The sequence below is a fragment of the Misgurnus anguillicaudatus genome, chromosome 17 (assembly GCF_027580225.2).
Source record: "Misgurnus anguillicaudatus chromosome 17, ASM2758022v2, whole genome shotgun sequence".
Classification (NCBI taxonomy): domain Eukaryota; kingdom Metazoa; phylum Chordata; class Actinopteri; order Cypriniformes; family Cobitidae; genus Misgurnus; species Misgurnus anguillicaudatus.
In genome coordinates, this window is record NC_073353.2 from 36,069,389 (window position 1) to 36,092,017 (window position 22,629).

At 41.2% G+C, this 22,629-nt stretch overlaps 1 protein-coding gene across 2 annotated transcripts in view; it reads left to right on the forward strand.

The window, feature by feature from the left end:
* adarb1b (adenosine deaminase RNA specific B1b) overlaps window positions 1-22,629 on the forward strand; it is a 197,801-nt gene that overhangs the window by 138,971 nt on the left and 36,201 nt on the right. For both annotated transcript variants that reach the window (XM_055214837.2, XM_073854699.1), the window contains exon 4: window positions 18,314-18,391. In XM_055214837.2, coding sequence (XP_055070812.1) covers window positions 18,364-18,391 — 28 coding nt within the window. In that variant the 5' untranslated portion in view covers window positions 18,314-18,363. The remainder of the gene's footprint in view (window positions 1-18,313; window positions 18,392-22,629) is intronic.

Genomic DNA, 22,629 nt, shown 5'->3' on the forward strand with positions numbered 1-22,629 from the left:
TGCGGCAAGCTTCACAAGCTGTGTTCCAATTTAAGGGCTGCACCCTACTAAGCATGCGATAAAAGGTGAACACTCGGCCTTTCAAGGCGCTCAGAAGTTTGCGAAGAGAACTGAAATGAGACGGTCTAACCTTCGGAGGACCCATAATTTGCCTCATCTGCTGCACGTGCATCGTGCCTGTAAGCAGGACACAGCGGAGACGTTTCTGACTTATTAAAATAAATATGAAATCAGAAAAATTATAATTTATTTTAGAAAATATGACATGTTGAGACAATTGTCTCCAAATTTTTAAAGAGACACTACACAATTTTAACACATTTTATATTTTTGTAAACATGCAGAATATTTGTCTAAATGGTCTAAATGATATACATAAATAAACTAAGTTTACATATTAAGATAATTTCTAACAAAAATATTCAAAGGTTGAATCTAAAGCAAAATAGGCTCCTACAGTATGTGATATATTAGAGTCTTAAGTGTAAAATAGCCCATCCATATCATTTTACTGCTGTTCAGTACTGTTCATATTTATGAACATATTTAAAAAGCAGACATAAAAGTAACTTAAAAGTTACTTTTTTAAGTAACTTGCCCAACCCTGGTGACTATTGACATGTAGATGTGTTCAGTCCAGGACTCTTATTAATCATGTGAAGTTAGGGAAAGATCGGTCATTGCATAATCAGTGTAAACATGTCACTTCCTGTTGTCAGCTGGTGGCGCTATAACCATAAGTGACTATTGACATGTAGATGTGTTCAGTCCAGGACTCTTATTAATCATGTGAAGTTTGGGACAGATCAGACATTGCATAATCAGTGTAAACATGTCACTTCCTGTTGCCAGCTGGTGGCGCTATAACCATAAGTGACTATTGACATGTAGATGTGTTCAGTCCAGGACTCTTATTAATCATGTGAAGTTTGGGAAAGATCGGACACTGCATACTCAGTGTAAACATGTCACTTCCTGTTGCCAGCTGGTGGCGCTATAACCATAAGTGACTATTGACATGTAGATGTGTTCAGTCCAGGACTCTTATTAATCATGTGAAGTTTGGGACAGATCAGACATTGGATAATCATTGTAAACATGTCACTTCCTGTTGCCAGCTGGTGGCGCTATAACCATAAGTGACTATTGACATGTAGATGTGTTCGGTCCAGGACTCTTATTAATCATGTGAAGTTTGGGACAGATCAGACATTGGATAATCATTGTAAACATGTCACTTCCTGTTGCCAGCTGGTGGCGCTATAACCATAAGTGACTATTGACATGTAGATGTGTTCAGGTCATGGCTCTTAGCAATCATGTGAAGTTTGGGACAGATCGGACACTGTATGCCTGAGTTCCAGCAACCTGTTTCATAGCGAAACATCAAATTTTGGCTGGCCGAAATAGACACAAATTTTAATATAGAATCAAATCCTTCGCAATTTAGCATCACAAAGGCCTTAAGATGAGACTCGCCAAATATGATGATGATCCGACGAAAACTGTAGGAGGAGTTAGTTAAAGTATGACTGCTGGAAATGAGAAAAACTGAGCCAAAATCTGAGAAATAATTCAAAATAGCTGACTTCCTGTTTGGTTTAGGGCGTTGCTCCAAGAGACTTTTTTGTAGGGCTTGTAATAATACATGAGCATACCGAAATTCGTACATGTAAGTTAAACACAGTCCAAGGGCTGCTTCATTCAATATTTGAAAGTGGCGCTAAAACATGTTCCTTCAGGTTGCCAGCTGGTGGCGCTATGGCTATAAATGAAAATTGTTATGTAGATGTGTTCAGGTCAGGACTCTTAGCAATCATGTGAAATTTGGGACAGATCGGACATTGTATGCATGAGTTCCACCAACTTCCTGTTTCATTGGAAAACATCAAACTTTGTCGGGCCAGAACCGACACAAATTTTTACGTAGAGTCAAATCCTTCGCAATTTAGCATCACAAAGGCCTTAAGATGACACTCACCAAATATGAAGATGATCCGACGAAAACTGTAGGAGGAGTTAGTTAAAGTATGACGCCTGGAAATGACAAAAACTGCGCCCAAATCACAAAAATAACTCCGAATAGCTGACTTCCTGTTTGGTTTACGGCTTCGCTCCAAGAGACTTTTTTGTAGGTCTTGTCATGCTACAGACGCGTACCGAATTTCGTAATTGTACGTCAAACACAGTCCGAGGGCTGCTTCGTTGAAAATTTGTAGGTGGCGCTATAGAGCCATTTTCTCACGCCTAATTCTAAAGCCTACACCACACGTAAATTTTCATCACTCTTGACATCTGTGCAAAATTTCATGAGTTTTCGAGTATGTTTAGGCCCTCTAAAGTCCCGCTGAAGTCGGAGAAGAAAAAAAAAAAAAAAAAAAAATAAATATAGCTGCAAGCAGCAATGGCGGGCCCTCGCACGTTTATTTTCCGCTACACGGTGCCTCCGAGAAAACGATGCACGGTGGGCAAGTGCATCAAGTGGGTAAATATCAGTGGACTATTTTATGTTGTTACTGACCCATTTGGGGACTGTAGGTAAAAGAAACCCCATATTTAAACAAACGGGGGCGCTAGTGAGCCACTAAATAGACACGCCTTTATCTGACCTTTTTGTCAACACTTTACAGCCGACAGCTCTCATGTGTGTGCCAAATTTAAAGTTAATCTACGCATGCCACGAGCCTTAAATATGCCTGAAATTAAAGTAAAGTTTGAAGCGTTGCCATGGCAACAGCGTTCGAGATGTCAAAAATTTCTTCGCAATTTGGCATCTACAATGTCGCAGCATCATGTTGACCACTTTTGGTGTCAATCGCATTAACATTCTAGGAGGAGTATTTAAAAGAACATCACATGGAACTGTCAAAAAAATCAACCTTTGTGACTGCAACACTTCCTGGCGCCTGGTGGTGGCGCTATACCCGAGACTCACAATAGGCACATCGATGCATTCAGAATCTTCAGACGAACAAACACCCGGTGTGTCATCACAATCAGACATTTTTTACCTTAGATATTAGACACTTCCTGTTTCTCTGATTTCGCCATGAATTTGTCGCCTCGCCATGGCAGAACCGTTCGAGATATCAAAAATCCCTTCGCAATTTAGCAAGTACAATGTCTCGGCATCATGATCACCACGTTTGGTGTCAATCCCATGAATTCCCTAGAAGAAGTATTCAAAAGTTCACCGTATGCATTTTTGAAACCATCCAAAATGGCCGACTTCCTGTTGGGCGGAGCTAATAGGTTTGATTGTGAAAGTTGTTCGGGTCGATGGGATCTATATACGTACCAACTCTCGTACATGTGCGTACATGTTTGCCTGATTTGTGCACCAATAAAAATTTTTGCATTACAGGGGGCGCTACAGAGCCCTACTGCCACGCCCGTGTTCCAGCATTTGCCCGGTCCTAATGGCCGACGACTTTGAGGTCTGTGCCAAATTCCCGGTGTTTTCGAGCCTGCTAAGGCACCCAAAGTGCATGCCAAGTGCTTAAATATGCCTGAAAATGAAAGTAAAGTTTGACGTGTTACCATGGGAGCAGCATTTGAGATATCAAAAATCCCTTCGCAATTTATCATCTACAATGCCTCAACATCATGTTGACCACTTTTGGTGTCAATCGCATGAAAATCCTAGGAGGAGTATTTAAAAGAACTTTGCATGGAACTGTCAAAAAAATCTACCTTTATGACTGACACACTTCCTGGCGCCTGGTGGTGGCGCTATACCTGAGACTCACAATAGGCACATCGATGCGTTAGGAATCTTCAGACGAACAAAAGTCCTGCGTATCATTACAATAAGACATTTTTTGCCTTAGATATTAGACACTTCCTGTTTCTCTGATTTCGCCATGAATTTGTCGCTTCGCCATGGCAGAACCGTTCGAGATATCAAAAATCCCTTCGCAATTTAGCAAGTACAATGTCTCGACATCATGTTCACCGTGTTTGGTGTCAATCGCATAAATCCCCTAGGAGGAGTATTTAAAAGTTCATCACATGCATTTTTGAAACAATCAAAAATGGCCGACTTCCTGTTGGGCGGAGCTAATAGGTTTAAGTGCGAAAGTTGTTCGGGTCGATGAGTTCTATATGTGTACCAACTCTCGTACATGTGGATACATTTTTGCCCGATCTGTGCCCCAATGTTTGTTTTTGAATTACAGGGGGCGCTACAGAGCTCCCTTGCCACGCCCGTGGTCCGGCCTTTGCCCGGACCTGATGGCCGACGACTCTGACGTCTGTGCAAAATTTCAAGAGTTTTTGAGTATGTTAAGGCTCCCAAATTGCCCCGAAACGTAAAAAAAAAATAAAAAAAAAAATAATAATAATAAAAAATATAGCTGCAAGCAGCGATGGCGGGCCCTCGCACGTTTGTTTACCGCTACACGGTGCCTCCGAGAAAACGATGCACGGTGGGCAAGTGCATCAAGTGGGTAAATATCATGCTGCTACTGACCCATTTAGGTACTGTAGGTAAAAGAAACCCCACATTTTAGACAAACGGGGGCGCTAGTGAGCCACTAAATAGACACGCCTTTATCTGACGTTTTTGTCAACACTTAACAGCCGACAAATCTGATGTGTGTGCCAAATTTAAAGTTAATCTAAGCACACCAAGAGCCTTAAATATGCCTGACATAAAAGTAAAGTTTGACACGTTGCCATGGGAACAGCGTTAGAGATGTCAAAAATTCCTTCGCAATTTAGCGTCTACAATGTCTCAGCATCATGTTGACAACTTCTGGTGTGAATTGCATTATTTCCCTAGAAGGAGTATTAAAAAGAACATTGCATGCGACTGTCAGGCTTAAATAAGCCTTTAAAATGAAAGTAAAAAGTTTGACGCGTTGCCATGGGAACAGCGTTTGAGATATCAAAAATCCCTTCACTATTTATCATCTCCAATGTCTCGGCATCATGTTGACCACGTTTGGTGTCAATCGCATGAATATCCTAGAAGGAGTATTGAAAAGTTCACTGCATGCAACTGAAGGGCTTAAATATGCCTTTAAAATGAAAGTAAAGTTTGACGCGTTGTCATGGGAACAACGTTTGAGATATCAAAAATCCCTTCGCAATTTATCATCTACTATGTCTTGGCATCATGTTGACCACTTTTGGTGTCAATCGCATAAACATTCTAGGACGAGTATTTAAAAGAACATCACATGGAACTGTCAAAAAAATCAACCTTTGTGACTGCAACACTTCCTGGCGCCTGGTGGTGGCGCTATACCCGAGACTTACAATAGGCACATCGATGCGATCGGAATCTTCAGACGAACAAACACCCCGCGTGTCATCACTATAAGACATTTTTTGCCTTAGATATTAGACACTTCCTGTTTCTCTGATTTCGCCATGACTTTGCCGCTTCGCCATGGCAACACCGTTCGAGATATCAAAAATCCCTTCGCAATTTAGCAAGTCCAATGTCTTGACATCATGATCACCACATTTGGTGTCATTTGCATGAATCCCCTAGGAGGAGTATTCAAAAGTTCACCGCATGCATTTTTTAAACAATCCAAAATGGCGGACTTCCTGTTGGGCGGAGCTAAAATGTTAGAGGGCGAAAGTTGTTCGGGTCGATGAGATCTATATGCGTACCAACTTTCGTAAATATGCGTACATGTTTGCCCGATCTGTGCACTCCTGTTTGTTTTTGCATTACAGGGGGCGCTACAGAGCCCCCGTGCCACGCCCGTGTTCCAGCCTTTGGCTTTCGGCGATCACGGACGACTCTGATGTCTGTGCCAAATTTCAAGAGTTTTCGAGTATGTTAAGGCCCCCAAAATGTCCAAAAGTGTTGAAAAAAATAAAAAAATAAAAAATAAAAATAAAAAGAAATATAGCTGCAAGCAGCAATGGCGGGCCCTCGCACGTTTTTTTACCGCTACACGGTGCGTCCGAGAAAACGATGCACGGTGGGCAAGGGCATCAAGTGGGTAAAATATCAGTGGGCTATTTAATGTTGTTTCTGAGCCATTTGGGGACTGTAGGTTAAAGAAGCCCCACATTTTAGACAAACAGGGGCACTAGTGAGCCACTTAAGAGACACGCCTATGTCTGACCTTTTTGTCAACACTTAACAACCGAAAACTCTGATGTGTGTGCCAAATTTAAAGTTCAACTAAGCACGCCAAGAGCCTTAAACATGCCTGAAATTAAAGTAAAGTTTGATGCATTGCCATGGGAACAGCGTTCCAGATGTCAAAAATTCCTTCGCAATTTATCATCTACAATGTCTCGGCATCATGTTGACCACTTCTGGTGTCAATCGCATGAATCCCATACGAGAACTATTTAAAGGTTCTCAGCATGTAACTGTCAGCCTTAAATATGTGTAAAAATGAAAATAAAGTTTGATGCATTGCCATGGCAACAGCGTTCGAGATATCAAAAATCCCTTCGCAATTTATCATCTACAATGTCTCGGCATCATGTTGACCACTTCTTGTGTAAATCGCATGAAAATCCTAGAAGGAGTATTTAAAAGTTAACTGTATGCAACTGAAGACTTAAATATGCCTTTAAAATGAAAGTAAAGTTTGACAGGTTGCCATGGAAACAGCGTTCGAGATATCAAAAATCCCTTCGTAATTTATCATCTACAATGTCTCGGCATCATGGTGACCACTTCTCGTGTAAATCGCATGAAAATCCTAGAAGGAGTATTTAAAAGTTAACTGTATGCAACTGAAAGGCTTAAATATGCCTTTAAAATGAAAGTAAAGTTTGACAGGTTGCCATGGGAACAGCGTTTAAGATATCAAAAATCCCTTCGCAATTTATCATCTACCATGTCTCGGCATCATGGTGACCACTTTTGGTGTCAATCGCATGGAAATCCTAGAAGGAGTATTTAAAAGAACATTGCATGGAACTGTCAAAAAAATCCTGTTTTGTGACTGACACACTTCCTGGCGCCTGCTGGTGGCGCTATACCCGGGAGTCACAATAGGCACATCGATGCGATCGGAATCTTCAGACGAACAAACACCCCGCATGTCATCACAATAAGACATTTTTTGCCTTAGATGTTAGACACTTCCTGTTTCTCTGATTTCGCCACAACTTTGTCGGCTCGCCATGGCAGAACCGTTCGAGATATCAAAAATCCCTTCGCAATTTAGCAAGTCCAATGTCTCGACATCATGTTCACCACTTTTGGTGTCAATCGCATGCATCCTCTAGGAGGAGTATTCAAAAGTTCAACTCATGCATTTTTTAAACAATCCAAAATAGCTGACTTCCTGTTGGGCGGAGCTTAAATGTTAGAGGGCGAAAGTTGTTCGGGTCGATGAGATCTATATGCGTACCAACTCTCGTACATGTGCGTACATGTTTGCACGATCTGTGCACCAATGTTTGTTTTTGCATTACAGGGGGCGCTACAGAGCCCCCGTGCCACGCCCGTGTTCCAGCCTTTGGATTTCTGCGATGACGGACGACTCTGACGTCTGTGCCAAATTTCAAGAGTTTTCGAGTATGTTAAGGCCCCCAAAATGCCCAAAAGTGTTAAAAAAAATAAAAATAATAAAAAAAATATAGCTGCAAGCAGCGATGGCGGGCCCTCGCACGTTATTTTACCGCTATACGATGCCTCCGAGAAAACGATGCACGGTGAGCAAGTGCATCAAGTGGGTAAATATCAGTGGGCTATTTCATGTTGTTATTGACCCATTTGGGGACTGTAGGTAAAAGAAACCCCACATTTTAGACAAACGGGGGCGCTGGTGAGCCACTTAAGAGACACGCCTATGTCTGACCTTTTTGTGCACACTTAACAGTCGACAACTCTGATGTGTGTGCCAAGTTTTAGGTTAATCTAAGCACGCCAAGAGCCTTAAACATGCCTGAAATTAAAGTAAAATTTTACGCGTTGCCATGGGAACAGCGTTGGAGATATCAAAAATCCCTTCGCAATTTATCATCTACTATGCCTCGGCATCATGTTGACCACTTTTGGTGTCAATCGCATGAAAATCCTAGAAGGAGTATTTAAAAGTACATTGGATGGAACTGTCAAAAAAATCCACCTTTGTGACTGACACACTTACTGGCGCCTGGTGGTGGCGCTATACCCGAGACTCACAATAGGCACATCAATGCGTTCGGAATCTTCAGACGAACAAACGTCCTGCGTATCATTACAATAAGACATTTTTTGCCTTTGATATTAGACACTTCCTGTTTCTGTGATTTCGCCATGACTTTGTCGGCTCGCCATGGCAGAACCGTTCGAGATATCAAAAATCCCTTCGCAATTTAGCAAGTACAATGTCTCGACATCATGTTCACCGCGTTTGGTGTCAATCGCGTAAATCCCCTAGGAGGAGTATTTAAAAGTTCATCACATGCGTTTTTGAAACAATCAAAAATGGCCGACTTCCTGTTGGGCGGAGCTAATAGGTTTAAGGGCGAAAGTTGTTCGGGTCGATGAGTTCTATATGTGTACCAACTCTCGTACATGTGCGTACATTTTTGCCCGATCTGTGCCCCAATGTTTGTTTTTGAATTACAGGGGGCGCTACAGAGCTCCCTTGCCACGCCCGTGGTCCGGCCTTTGCCCGGACCTGATGGCCGACGACTCTGATGTCTGTGCAAAATTTCAAGAGTTTTTGAGTATGTTAAGGCCCCCAAATTGCCCCGAAACGTAAAAAAAAAATAAAAAAAAAAAAAATAATAATAATAATAAAAATAAATATAGCTGCAAGCAGCGATGGCGGGCCCTCGCACGTTATTTTCCCGCTATACGATGCCTCTGAGAAAACGATGCACGGTGGGCAAGTGGATCAAGTGGGTAAATATCAGTGGGCTGTTAAATGTTGTTACTGACCCATTTAGGGACTGTAGGTAAAAGAAACCCCACATTTTAGACAAACAGGGGCGCTAGTGAGCCACTTAATAGACACGCCTTTATCTGACCTTTTTGTGCACACTTAACAGCCAACAACTCTGATGTGTGTGCCAAGTTTTAGGTTAATCTAAGCACGCCAAGAGCCTTAAATATGCCTGAAATTAAAGTAAAATTTGCCGTGTTGCCATGGGAACAGCGTTGGAGATATCAAAAATTCCTTCGCAATTTATCATCTACAATGTCTCGGCATCATGTTGACCAATTTTGGTGTCAATCTCATAAAAATCCTAGAAGGAGTATTTAAAAGAACATTGGATGGAACTGTCAAAAAAATCCACCTTTGTGACTGACACACTTCCTGGCGCCTGGTGGTGGCGCTATACCCGAGACTCACAATAGGCACATCGATGCGTTCGGAATCTTCAGACGAACAAACGTCCTGCGTATTATTACAATAAGACATTTTTTGACTTAGATATTAGACACTTCCTGTTTCTCTGATTTCGCCATGACTTTGTCGCTTCGCCATGGCAGAACCGTTCGAGATATCAAAAATCCCTTCGCAATTTAGCAAGTACAATGTCTCGACATCATGTTCACCGCGTTTGGTGTCAATCGCATAAATCCCCTTGGAGGAGTATTTAAAAGTTCATCACATGCGTTTTTGAAACAATCAAAAATGGCCGACTTCCTGTTGGGCGGAGCTAATAGGTTTAAGGGCGAAAGTTGTTCGGGTTGATGAGTTCTATATGTGTACCAACTCTCGTACATGTGCGTACATTTTTGCCCGATCTGTGCCCCAATGTTTGTTTTTGAATTACAGGGGGCGCTACAGAGCTCCCTTGCCACGCCCGTGGTCCGGCCTTTGCCCGGACCTGATGGCCGACGACTCTGATATCTGTGCAAAATTTCAAGAGTTTTTGAGTATGTTAAGGCCCCCAAATTGCCCCGAAACGTAAAAAAAAAATAAAAAAAAAAAAAATAATAATAATAATAAAAAATATAGCTGCAAGCAGCGATGGCGGGCCCTCGCACGTTTTTTTACCGCTACACGGTGCCTCCGAGAAAACGATGCACGGTGGGCAAGTGCATCAAGTGGGTAAATATCATGCTGCTACTGACCCATTTAGGTACTGTAGGTAAAAGAAACCCCACATTTTAGACAAACGGGGGCGCTAGTGAGCCACAAAATAGACACGCCTTTATCTGACATTTTTGTCAACACTTAACAGCCGACAAATCTGATGTGTGTGCCAAATTTAAAGTCAATCTAAGCACACCAAGAGCCTTAAATATGCCTGACATACAAGTAAAGTTTGACACGTTGCCATGGGAACAGCGTTAGAGATGTCAAAAATTCCTTCGCAATTTAGCGTCTACAATGTCTCAGCATCATGTTGACAACTTCTGGTGTGAATTGCATTATTTCCCTAGAAGGAGTATTAAAAAGAACATTGCATGCGACTGTCAGGCTTAAATAAGCCTTTAAAATGAAAGTAAAAAGTTTGACGCGTTGCCATGGGAACAGCGTTTGAGATATCAAAAATCCCTTCACTATTTATCATCTACAATGTCTCGGCATCATGTTGACCACGTTTGGTGTCAATCGCATAAATATCCTAGGAGTATTGAAAAGTTAACTGTATGCAACTGAAAGGCTTAAATATGCCTTTAAAATGAAAGTAAAGTTTGACAGGTTGCCATGGGAACAGCGTTTGAGATATCAAAAATCCCTTCGCAATTTATCATCTACAATGTCTCGGCATCATGTTGACCACTTCTCGTGTAAATCGCATGAAAATCCTAGAAGGAGTATTTAAAAGTTAACTGTATGGAACTGAAAGGCTTAAATATGCCTTTAAAATGAAAGTAAAGTTTGACGCGTTGCCATGGGAACAGCGTTTGAGATATCAAAAATCCCTTCGCAATTTATCATCTACAATGTCTCGGCATCATGGTGACCACTTTTGGTGTCAATCGCATGAAAATCCTAGGAGGAGTATTTAAATGAACATTGCATGGAACTTTCAAAAAAATCCAGCTTTGTGACTGCAACACTTCCTGGCGCCTGCTGGTGGCGCTATACCCGGGAGTCACAATAGGCACATCGATGCGATCGGAATCTTTAGACGAACAAACACCCCGCGTGTCATTACAATAAGACATTTTTTGCCTTAGATATTAGACACTTCCTGTTTCTCTGATTTCGCCACAACTTTGTCGGCTCGCCATGGCAGAACCGTTCGAGATATCAAAAATCCCTTCGCAATTTAGCAAGTCCAATGTCTCGACATCATGTTCACCACTTTTGGTTTCAATCGCATGCATCCTCTAGGAGGAGTATTCAAAAGTTCACCGCATGCATTTTTTAAACAATCCAAAATGGCGGACTTCCTGTTGGGCGGAGCTAAAATGTTAGAGGGCGAAAGTTGTTCGGGTCGATGAGATCTATATGCGTACCAACTTTCGTAAATGTGCGTACATGTTTGCCCGATCTGCGCACTACTGTTTGTTTTTGCATTACAGGGGGCGCTACAGAGCCCCCGTGCCACGCCCGTGTTCCAGCCTTTGGCTTTCGGCGATCACGGACGACTCTGACGTCTGTGCCAAATTTCAAGAGTTTTCGAGTATGTTAAGGCCCCCAAAATGTCCAAAAGTGTTGAAAAAAAAAAAAAAAAAAAAAAATATAGCTGCAAGCAGCAATGGCGGGCCCTCGCACGTTTTTTTACCGCTACACGGTGCGTCCGAGAAAACGATGCACGGTGGGCAAGGGCATCACGTGGGTAAAATATCAGTGTGCTATGTAATGTTGTTTCTGAGCCATTTGGGGACTGTAGGTAAAAGAAACCCCACATTTTAGACAAATGGGGGCGCTAGTGAGACACTAAATAGACACGCCTTTATCTGACGTTTTTGTCAGTACTTAACAGCCGAAAACTCTGATGTGGGTGCCAAATTTAAAGTTCAACTAAGCACGCCAAGAGCCTTAAAAAAGCCTTTAAAAAAGTAAAGTTTGGCGCGCTGCCATGGAAACAGCGTTCGAGATGTCAAAAATTCCTTCGCAATTTAGCATCTACAATGTCTCGGCATCATGTCGACAACTTCTGGAGTCAATCGCATGATTATTCTAGAAGGAGTATTTAAAAGTTAACTGTATGCAACTGAAAGGCTTAAATATGCCTGAAAATGAAAGTAAAGTTTGACGTGTTGCCATGGGAACAGCATTCAAGATATCAAAAATCCCTTCGCAATTTATCATCTACAATGTCTCAGGATCATGTTGACCACTTTTGGTGTCAATCGCATGAAAATCCTAGGAGGAGTATTTAAAAGTTCAACACATGCAACTGTCAAAAATCCACCTTTTGTGACTGCCACACTTCCTGGTGCCTGTTGGTGGCGCTATACCCGAGACTCACAATAGGCACATCGATGCGATCGGAATCCTTGGCTGAACATACACACTGCGTTTCATCCCTATAAGACATTTTTTGCTTTAGATATTAGACACTTCCTGTTTCTCTGAATTCGCCATAAATTTGTCGCCTCGCCATGGCAACACCGTTCGAGATATCAAAAATCCCTTCGCAATTTAGCAAGTCCAATGTCTCAGCATCATGTTCACCACATTTGGTGTCAATCGTATGAATTCCCTAGGAGAAGTATTTAAAAGTTCATGACTGACACACTTCCTGGCCCCTAGTGGTGGCGCTATACCTGAGACTCACAATAGGCACATCGATGCGACCGGAATCTTCAGACGAACAAATGCCCCGCTTGGCATCACAATAAGAAATTTTTTGCCTTAGATATAAGACACTTCCTGTTTCTCTGATTTCGCCACAACTTTGTCGCCATGCCATGGCAGAACCGTTCGAGATATCAAAAATCCCTTCGCAATTTAGCAAGTACAATGTCTCAACATCATGATCACCACGTTTGGTGTCATTCGCATGCATCCTCTAGGAGGAGTATTTAAAAGTTCACCGCATGCATTTTTTAAACAATCCAAAATAGCCAACTTCCTGTTGGGCGGAGCTTAAATGTTAGAGGGCGAAAGTTGTTCGGGTCGATGAGATCTATAAGCGTACCAATTCTCAAACATGTGCGTACATTTTTGCCCGATCTGTGCATCAATGTTTTTTTTTGCATTACAGGGGGCGCTACAGAGCCCCCGTGCCACGCCCGCGTTCCAGCCTTTGCCCGGTCGCAATGACGGATGACTTTGACATCTGTGCCAAATTTCAAGAGTTTTCGAGTATGTTTAGTCACCCAAAATGCCCAAAAGTGTTAAAAAAAATAAAAATAATAATAATAATAATAAAAATAAAAAAAAAAATAATAAATTCGAGCAAAAACAATAGGGCTTCGCACCTTTCGGTGCAGGCCATTCTGGCCTGCTCCTCGGTGCTCGGGCCCTAATAATAATCCGAGCAAAAACAATAGGGCTTCGCACCTTTCGGTGCAGGCCATTCTGGCCTGCTCCTCGGTGCTCGGGCCCTAATAATCCGAGCAAAAACAATAGGGCTTCGCACCTTTCGGTGCAGGCCATTCTGGCCTGCTCCTCGGTGCTCGGGCCCTAAAAAAAAAAAATAAAAAAAAAAATAATAAATTCGAGCAAAAACAATAGGGCTTCGCACCTTCGGTGCAGGCCATTCTGGCCTGCTCCTCGGTGCTCGGGCCCTAAATATAGCTGCAAGCAGCAATGGCGGGCCCTCGCACGTTTTTTTACCGCTACACGGTGCGTCCGAGAAACAATGCACGGTGGGCAAGGGCATCAAGTGGGTAAAATATCAGTGTGCTATTTAATGTTGTTTCTGAGCCATTTGGGGACTGTAGGTAAAAGAAACCCCACATTTTAGACAAACAGGGGCACTAGTGAGCCACTTAAGAGACACGCCTATGTCTGACCTTTTTGTCAACACTTAACAGCTGAAAACTCTGATGTGTGTGCCAAATTTAAAGTTCAACTAAGCACGCCAAGAGACTTAAACATGCCTGAAATTAAAGTAAAGTTTGATGCGTTGCCATGGGAACAGCGTTCGAGATGTCAAAAATTCCTTTGCAATTTATCATCTACAATGTCACGGCATCATGTTGACCACTTCTGAGGTCAATCGCATGAATCCCATAGGAGGAGTATTTAAAGGTTCACAGCATGTAACTGTCAGCCTTAAATATGTGTAAAAATGAAAGTAAAGTTTGATGCATTGCCATGGCAACAGGGTTCGAGATATCAAAAATCCCTTCCCAATTTATCATCTACAATGTCTCTGCATTATGTTGATCACTTCTCGTGTAAATCGCATGAAAATTCTAGAAGGAGTATTTAAAAGTTAACTGTATGCAACTGAAAGGCTTAAATATGCCTTTAAAATGAAAGTAAAGTTTGACAGGTTGTCATGGGAACAGCGTTTGAGATATCAAAAATCCCTTCGCAATTTATCATCTACAATGTCTCGGCATCATGTTGACCACTTCTCGTGTCAATCGCATGAAAATCCTAGAAGGAGTATTTAAAAGTTAACTGTATGCAACTGAAAGGCTTAAATGTGCCTTTAAAATGAAAGTAAAGTTTGACGCGTTGCCATGGGGATAGCGTTTGAGATATCAAAAATCCCTTCGCAATTTATCATCTACAATGTCTCAGCATCATGGTGACCACTTTTGGTGTCAATCGCATGAAAATCCTAGAAGGAGTATTTAAAAGAACATTGCATGGAACTTTCAAAAAAATCCAGCTTTGTGACTGAAACACTTCCTGGCGCCTGCTGGTGGCGCTATACCCGGGAGTCACAATAGGCACATCGATGCGATCGGAATCTTCAGACGAACAAACACCCCGCGTGTCATTACAATAAGACATTTTTTGCCTTAGATATTAGACACTTCCTGTTTCTCTGATTTCGCCACAACTTTGTCGGCTCGCCATGGCAGAACCGTTCGAGATATCAAAAATCCCTTCGCAATTTAGCAAGTACAATGTCTCGACATCATGTTCACCACTTTTGGTGTCAATCGCATGATTCCTCTAGGAGGAGTATTCAAAAGTTCAACGCATGCATTTTTTAAACAATCCAAAATAGCTGACTTCCTGTTGGGCGGAGCTTAAATGTTAGAGGGCGAAAGTTGTTCGGGTCGATGAGATCTATATGCGTACCAACTCTCGTACATGTGCGTACATGTTTGCCCGATCTGCGCACTCCTGTTTGTTTTTGCATTACAGGGGGCGCTACAGAGCCCCCGTGCCACGCCCGTGTTCCAGCCTTTGCCCTTTTGCAATGACGGACGACCCTGACGTCTGTGCCAAATTTCAAGAGTTTTCGAGTATGTTAAGGCACCCAAAATGCCCAAAAGTGTTAAAAAAAATAAAATAAAAAAAAATAAAAAAAAATAATAAATTCGAGCAAAACCAATAGGGCTTCGCACCTTTCGGTGCAGGCCATTCTGGCCTGCTCCTCGGTGCTCGGGCCCTAATAATAATCCGAGCAAAAACAATAGGGCTTCGCACCTTTCGGTGCAGGCCATTCTGGCCTGCTCCTCGGTGCTCGGGCCCTAATAATAACTCCTTGAAGAACAATAGGGTCCTCACACCCCGGTGTGCTCGGGCCCTAATAATAATAATAAAAAATGCGTTGAGTTGCTGCCATGTGAATGGCTGATTAGAAATTTGCGTTAATGTACAGTTGGAATGGTGTACCTAATAAAGTGGCCGGTGAGTGTATTCCCAATATGGGTGATTCTCATGAAAACTTGGTTTTAAAAATGTCAAGCATGAAAATGTAAAAATTGCTTACATTTACTCTTTCCCACCAGACATTGAAAAACAAAGTCTGGAGTAAATGGGAACATTCATTTAAAAACTTTTAATTATCATTTAACACTTTTTGTAACATAATTTAAAAAATTAGTCCTAAAAAATCTCATTACCGCAACAGTCAGAAAACATCAACACTGACATATTTTCAAAATGACATGACAAACCTGAAAGAAAATAATTTGGAGATTCTGCACATGCATTTAAAATCAAAGTATTATGCTTCTATTAATTAAATTAACATTTAATAAGCATCTGTTGCGGTAATGATAATCAAAATGTCGTGTAAGCATTCTGACAAGACAATATTTCAAATGATCTTACCTGGTAGCCATCTTGAAGTAACTGGTCCATGTGCTTGGTCACTCAAAATCAAACTTTATTAAAATTCTGTATGTGTGCTTAAACTGTTCTCAAAAAGTGTTGCGGAGGATGGGAGCATCGGGCATGGACACATCATTTTCCTAGTTTTTCTTCATTGTTATTATACATGAATATTCGGTAGATATTTTTTCTGTCATCTAAAGTGGTCTAGCAAAACATCCATTTATTTTTTTTCTTGGTGTTTTTGTGTTGATTTGATTGAATTACAGCATAACGCATGTTCGGGCACGGCTGGACACGTTGCGGTGATGAGAATTTCAGCAGAAAATGAGATAAAATTTACAATTGTAAATTCTTATGTTGAAATCACACATTTTGCAAGGTAGAACACAGTATTGTGTTAATTCTGATGCTTTTTAATGTTACTATATTACACATTTTAAAGCTAAAATCATTAGTGCCGTGGTGTTTCAATTGTTTCGTGAAAATCACCCATATATATTGGGAAATATACTGCATCGCTTTACAGTATTGCAATATATCGCATGGCAACCCTTGTATCGTGATAGATTCTTCAACCCTATTTTATTTGTATGTACATATATAAATGCATAACATTTTTTTTTTTTTTTTTTTGGTGTTTGACAGAATACATCTCTGCCGTCGTTTGTATGGAAAGCAAAAGCTCTCAACATTTTGCATAACACCTCAAACCACGTCTCATGAGATAAAGTCACTGTGTTTTACATAATGTGTCTAGTGTCTGTTTTGCCGCCTGAAACATTGACTTCTTTTCTTTCGGTTAATCTTTCAGTTCTTCATATTGGCTCATAACGCATTTTCCAATAAGGTGTCAACTCGCTAGCCTGAAGTCAGCACAGCCTTTCATCTCTGCTCTCTTATGAGTTATTTTAATGCATATATTTTTTCCTGTTGTGTTTGCGTGCATTTTTCTCCAGCTAAAGCAGGATGAGGGACTAAAGGCTCGTTGATGTCAATAACTGTATTTTTCCTCCGAGGCAGCTGAAGATGAGGTCTAATCGAATGGATATTAAAGTCACAATAGACTGCGCCCGCTATTACGACCTGTCAAGCGCGGCTCTTTTTCTCAAAGATTAGTTTCTCCTGCTGAATATTTATACACTTACTGTAGGCTTAACCTCACACTCAATAGCGTTTGATCCCTCTTCTAACCTCTCATCCGCTCTCTTCTTGCCTCTGGATTAATTAATTCGGCTTGATACAGCTTTTACTTATATTTTATTACATTTGGTACTTGGACGCCTGTAATGGTGTTAATGACTTAAGTACAGTATAGTGAATACTGCTGATTTAAGGCTAGCTTGTTTGATTTTAATTTTAACTTTAACAGGTTGCATTTGTTAACACTAGTTTATGCATTAGCTAAGATGAATTTAAAAAAGAACGGTGCTTGTACAGCATTTATTTTTGCTTCATGTTGATTTTTGCTTTTACAACCGTAATACATTTTTAAAATGAAAATTTGTAACTGTTAACATTATTATATCCATGTTGTCGGGCACGCCAAGCCAGCTAATAAATTAAACTTTTGCCGAATCCCGCAGGAGGGACGGCAAAAACATCTTTCCCATCAACAAATACCAAATGCCACAATGGAGTGACACCAGACCGATCTTCCCGTCCTAAAATGTTGTGGGCGGGGCTAAGTTTGGCTGGCACCCAGGCTATGAATTTACTGTACAAAGCGGAATTTCAAGGAATTCTGAAAATTTTGCATTTTCATTTTTAAAACTCATTATAACTCAACTTTCAATCGTGCCATTGCTGAGTTTTAAAATTAAACAAAGCTATCGCACGAAGTGATGTTTTTTAATTCTAGCGTCCCTCGCTGATTGACGGGTGGGCGGGGTTTTTCGGGGGAAGTGCCCAATTAAAAAAGAGATGCGTATAGAAACCCCTGAAGCGTCAACTGGGCTCGTAATCGGAAACAACTTTTCAAAACTTGTACGAACCCTTGCGAAGTGCATTCGGCACATAAATACTCTGCAACACGTCCAACTGCTTTTTTGACACTTTGCCTACGTTTAGCATGAGGAAACAACTCTATAACTGTGTTAATAATACCATTGAACCACCCTTTAATGTATTTTGATTGGTTTTCAATGCGTTGCTAGGATGTTCTGGGTGGTTGCTAGGTGCTTGCATACTGACCCAAATCCTACCAGTAAGATCCTTGAATAGTTCTTGCTTCACCCGGTTCTCTCTCTCTCTCTCTCTCTCTCTCTCTCTCTCTCTCTCTCTCTCTCTCTCAGGTGTGGCTGGGGCTCAGCAGGTGCAGGGCCAGCCGAGACGTTACTCCGCAATGGATGTTGATGAGGAGGAGAACATGAGTGAGTGATTATCCCTGAAAGCCAGACCCTCCCCTCTGCACACGCACACCCCATCACACTCCCCTTAACTTATGTAACACTTGGTAAACCAATCCCTCGTCTTTACCCCTCACTTAAAACAATCACAGCAGAGTCACTTGCTTTGGAGGGTCAAGCTATGGATATTAAAACTTCAGTCCATTCTGACCTTACAACTAAACAGATTGGCAAGCAGTTCATCTAGATGTGTATGATGGGAACTAAATATGTTTTGTTAGTTGTCTGAAATAATCACTTTGTACTTAGAATTGCAGATCACAAAGTCTAGTTTTTTCCATGCCAGTCTATGTTAAACAATACTTTACACGTCCCTCTGGACGTCACTTCAGTGAGTACTGCTTGGTTTTATTGTTAACGTGTCTTATAAGTTTTAGTGTGAACCAGACTACATAATCTGAAATCTGGCTTCATTTCGAAATAACACCTAATTCAATGCCTTTACAAATGAGTGTTATGAATGAAGACAGATTGGGCTGGAAATGTGGAGAACGTTCCTTTTGCATTTCTTCTGTAGTGAATAGAAATTTCACATTAACAGTTGGCTGGCAGGGGTTGTTAACCCAGAGCAAGTGTAACGTCTATTGTGCCGTCGCTGATGGACTTCTGTACTGATGCCTTTAACAATAGAGAGCCTGTCATTCATTACAGGCAGACGGTTTCTTATTTAGATTTCTGCTGATAAGCATTTTTTGATATCCAAAAGCCATCTGATAGAGAAGTATGCACTGTGGCAGGTTTAGATGTTAGGACCGGGAAACTATAGGATTATGTGCTTGGGAAGAGTGCATCACAGGCATTTAAGATCCAACAACAGATTTTTTGGCCCTGGTAAATAATGTGCAACATGTTGTCGTCATATATTAACTAAGAGGCTGTTTACACCTGGTATTGGGATGCGTTTTTGTCGATTGGATCACAAGTGTACAAGAGAGACACATTCTGTTAACACCTGGTATTTTTTTGTCCACTTTCGACCGCTTCTGACGTGATTACTTTGAGGGGACTTTGAGACTGTGGGCGAGTCCCCCTGCTGTCGGTTAAACTTGAGCGGGATAAATGATGGGTTTAAATTGACGCAAACAAAAAGGGCTCGTTATAGTTGTGCGTGGGTCCTGCGGCGTAGCCGCGACGACATAGGTTCCACGTCGATTTTCATTTGTGCTTTTGCGTCGTCGTCCGCGTCGACGTGCAAACACACGAGCAGACCGCTTGTAGGTAGTATCCACGCGTGTAACCACAGTAGCAGCGCGACAGTCAATGAAGAAGAAGCTTTGGAACAATCACAGCGCTTGCGGTCCGCGTAGAACTGACGCGCTGTAAAAATATTTGCGAGGTGCACGTCAGGCTACGCAGAGCTATGCACAGGCTAAGGATAACCTATGGTGTAGCTACGGCGTAGAGCTTACGCACGACTATAAATTGGGCTTAATATTAGATTGGAGTGTTGTAAGTTAACATGCTGAACAGAGTTTTGTACATGTATAGGGATGTGCATCTCCATAACTGAGTCCGATGCAATACGCATCTCGATGCATGCTTATGATACGAAACATTAAAGATACATATGAACCAATACCGATGCAATGCGAAACGATGCGAGTCACCCCTTAAAGGGACACAAGGCAGCATTTTTATGTTAATAAATCATCTTTGTAAGTCAGTATATGGTTAAATGACTCATTACCGGACGAATGAAGACTCTCTCGCCCGTCCCTACCGTCTGTAGGAAGAATACCCCACTTGCAAGTTCGCTGTATCAGACCTGGTGTCCTTCAGTCTTGCAAAGTCTCAGATATCGCGAGAAGCAGGATCACTTTACGGCAAACAACACAGAGGCAGGCGAGCTAAACACGGCTAGGGATTGTTGCAAATGGCAGAGCCAGGGAAGAAGCATTGAAAACCCTTGACGGAAGGAAAACATAACTGGATTGGAAATAAGCTGATAAACTTGGTTCTGAGGGGGGAGGGACAACAGTTCGTTTTTACGACAGTGTGTTTGAAAGCATTTACTTTCAGACACTAGGGGGAGCTCGTAGAGAAATATTACGCAACCTTGCCTGGTTTCCCTTTAACGATGTGGTCCGATGCAATGAAAAAAATGCAATGCTATGCAATTTAGTATCTTAAAACATTGGTCAGTTCCTAAATAAAATGTATAGCGCATTAACTAATAATTATACGTAAATCTGTTTTTACCGATGCAATTTGTTAGAAACTATGCATCGCGATTCAAATGCTAATTTGTGCAACCAATGCAACGTTAACTTTTTATGCCGATGCACTGAGCGAATCAATGAATCTTCTTATCCCTAATGTATATGTAAGAGCTTTCTCTGATATTTCAGTGCAATTGATTAAATAAGCTCGCGCAACTTTCACATGCTCGCAAAATTGTATTATCCTCCATCTAGTGGATAATCGCAGTATTACATATAAACATGAAAACTCATCACGTTTTTTCATGCAAATGTTTTCTCTTAATTGCCAAGATAACTCGTCAATAGCGGGGAAAGAGTGCGGTTGAGCTGCTTCTGTGGATACTGCCAGTGTTTGCGCGTTGGCGCGGATGGCGATGCGGAAGTGTATGTGAGGTCCGACGCATAGCCTGTACTGTCGTAGCTACGCCGCGGGACGTACACACAACTATAAGAAACCCTTAAATATGTCGCTGTAAACTGTGTGTTTGCGCTAGAAGTCAGAAACGATGTAAAACATTGTGCCTTGTACATCACATTAGATAAATGGGTGGAGCACATTCAACCACCTCTAAATGTGGTAGAAAGTGGACGTGCTCAAAACGTTTTACACCCTGTTTAAACCTCTTTAGGGCAACTACTTTCGATCTGATCGACGAAAACGCATCTTGATGCCAGGTGTAAACAGGCTCTATATGTGTCTATCAGATTTTTATCTGTTTTGTAAAGTGATATCCAGGCTGTTCAGATGAATGGATTTATAGCACATAACTTGATGGTTATATGTGATGGTTTGATTTAACAAACTTTGAAATGGATTCAGGGGAGCAGATGTGAAATGTGAGACTATTGTGCATCTGTCTGTTTTGCTATCTCTCTTCCACTCCCCCTTTCTCTCTCTTTCTTTCTTTTTCTCTCTCTCCATCTAACTCTTCCCTGACTCTCCCTTGGGATCTCAATCACTCGGCTTTCTTTCCTCTCAGATATCTTGCTCTTTTCTCCTCCTGCCCTGCACCCCCTTTCTCCCTCCTTTCTTTTACTCCTGCTGTTTACAGAGAGCTCTAACTGTGTTCCTCTCTGTTCACGGGTGCATCTCTCTCTGCCTGAGCACTGAAAGCAGTAACCTAGCGAGCTTTTGCTGAAGGATGTTGTAAATGGAAATTTAGCCAAAGTTCCATCAGCTTTGTTAACAGGACGTGATGATGTGTGTTTCAAAACATTCCTGACCGTGAGGGATTCATCTCATCAAAACATGTCTTGGTCATGTGTGACCCTGTCTGTGAAATCCAGGCTAAAGTCTAATTTTGAGATTAGGAGGATTAAAGTTTGATTTCACATCTTTGACATGAATTTGCGCAAAGATATCAAGATTATATTTTTACAGAATGTTCTTTACATTTTTATTAGATGATATTGAGAAAAGACTTCACCTGGGTTTTTACAGGCAGGGTGAAATATTTCACCTCAAACCCAAATAAATAATATAAAATGATATACAACTTTTAAAGCTTAGAATTGTTAGGATTTGATTGCAGATGCACTTTGTTTATTTGGAGGTGAAATATGACCGTAGTGACAAATTTGGGGAAGTTCCCCATTAAATTCACCCTCATTCTTGGAAAACCTAAATGTAACAAGTTTAAAAGTTATGAAAGTTATTCATTGAAATATACAAAGTAATATGTTTTATATACAGTATATGCTTAGCTATATTTTGTTATATGGAAGTTGCTCTTTTGGACACTTCTATACATTTTTTGTTCCCCTTATCAAGTAATCGCAAATTAGTCTGAAAATGTGGGCTTCCTGTAAATTTTGCCCAGTGCCAAAGCATAATTTTTTTTCCGTAGATCTTCAATACCCCATTATGAAACTATTTATATTGCTATATATGACCCTGGACCACAAAACCTGTCATAGGGGTTGCTTTTTTAAAACTAAAAAAGATTTAAACATCATCTGAAAGTTGAATAAATAAGCTTGACATTGATATATAGTTTTTTA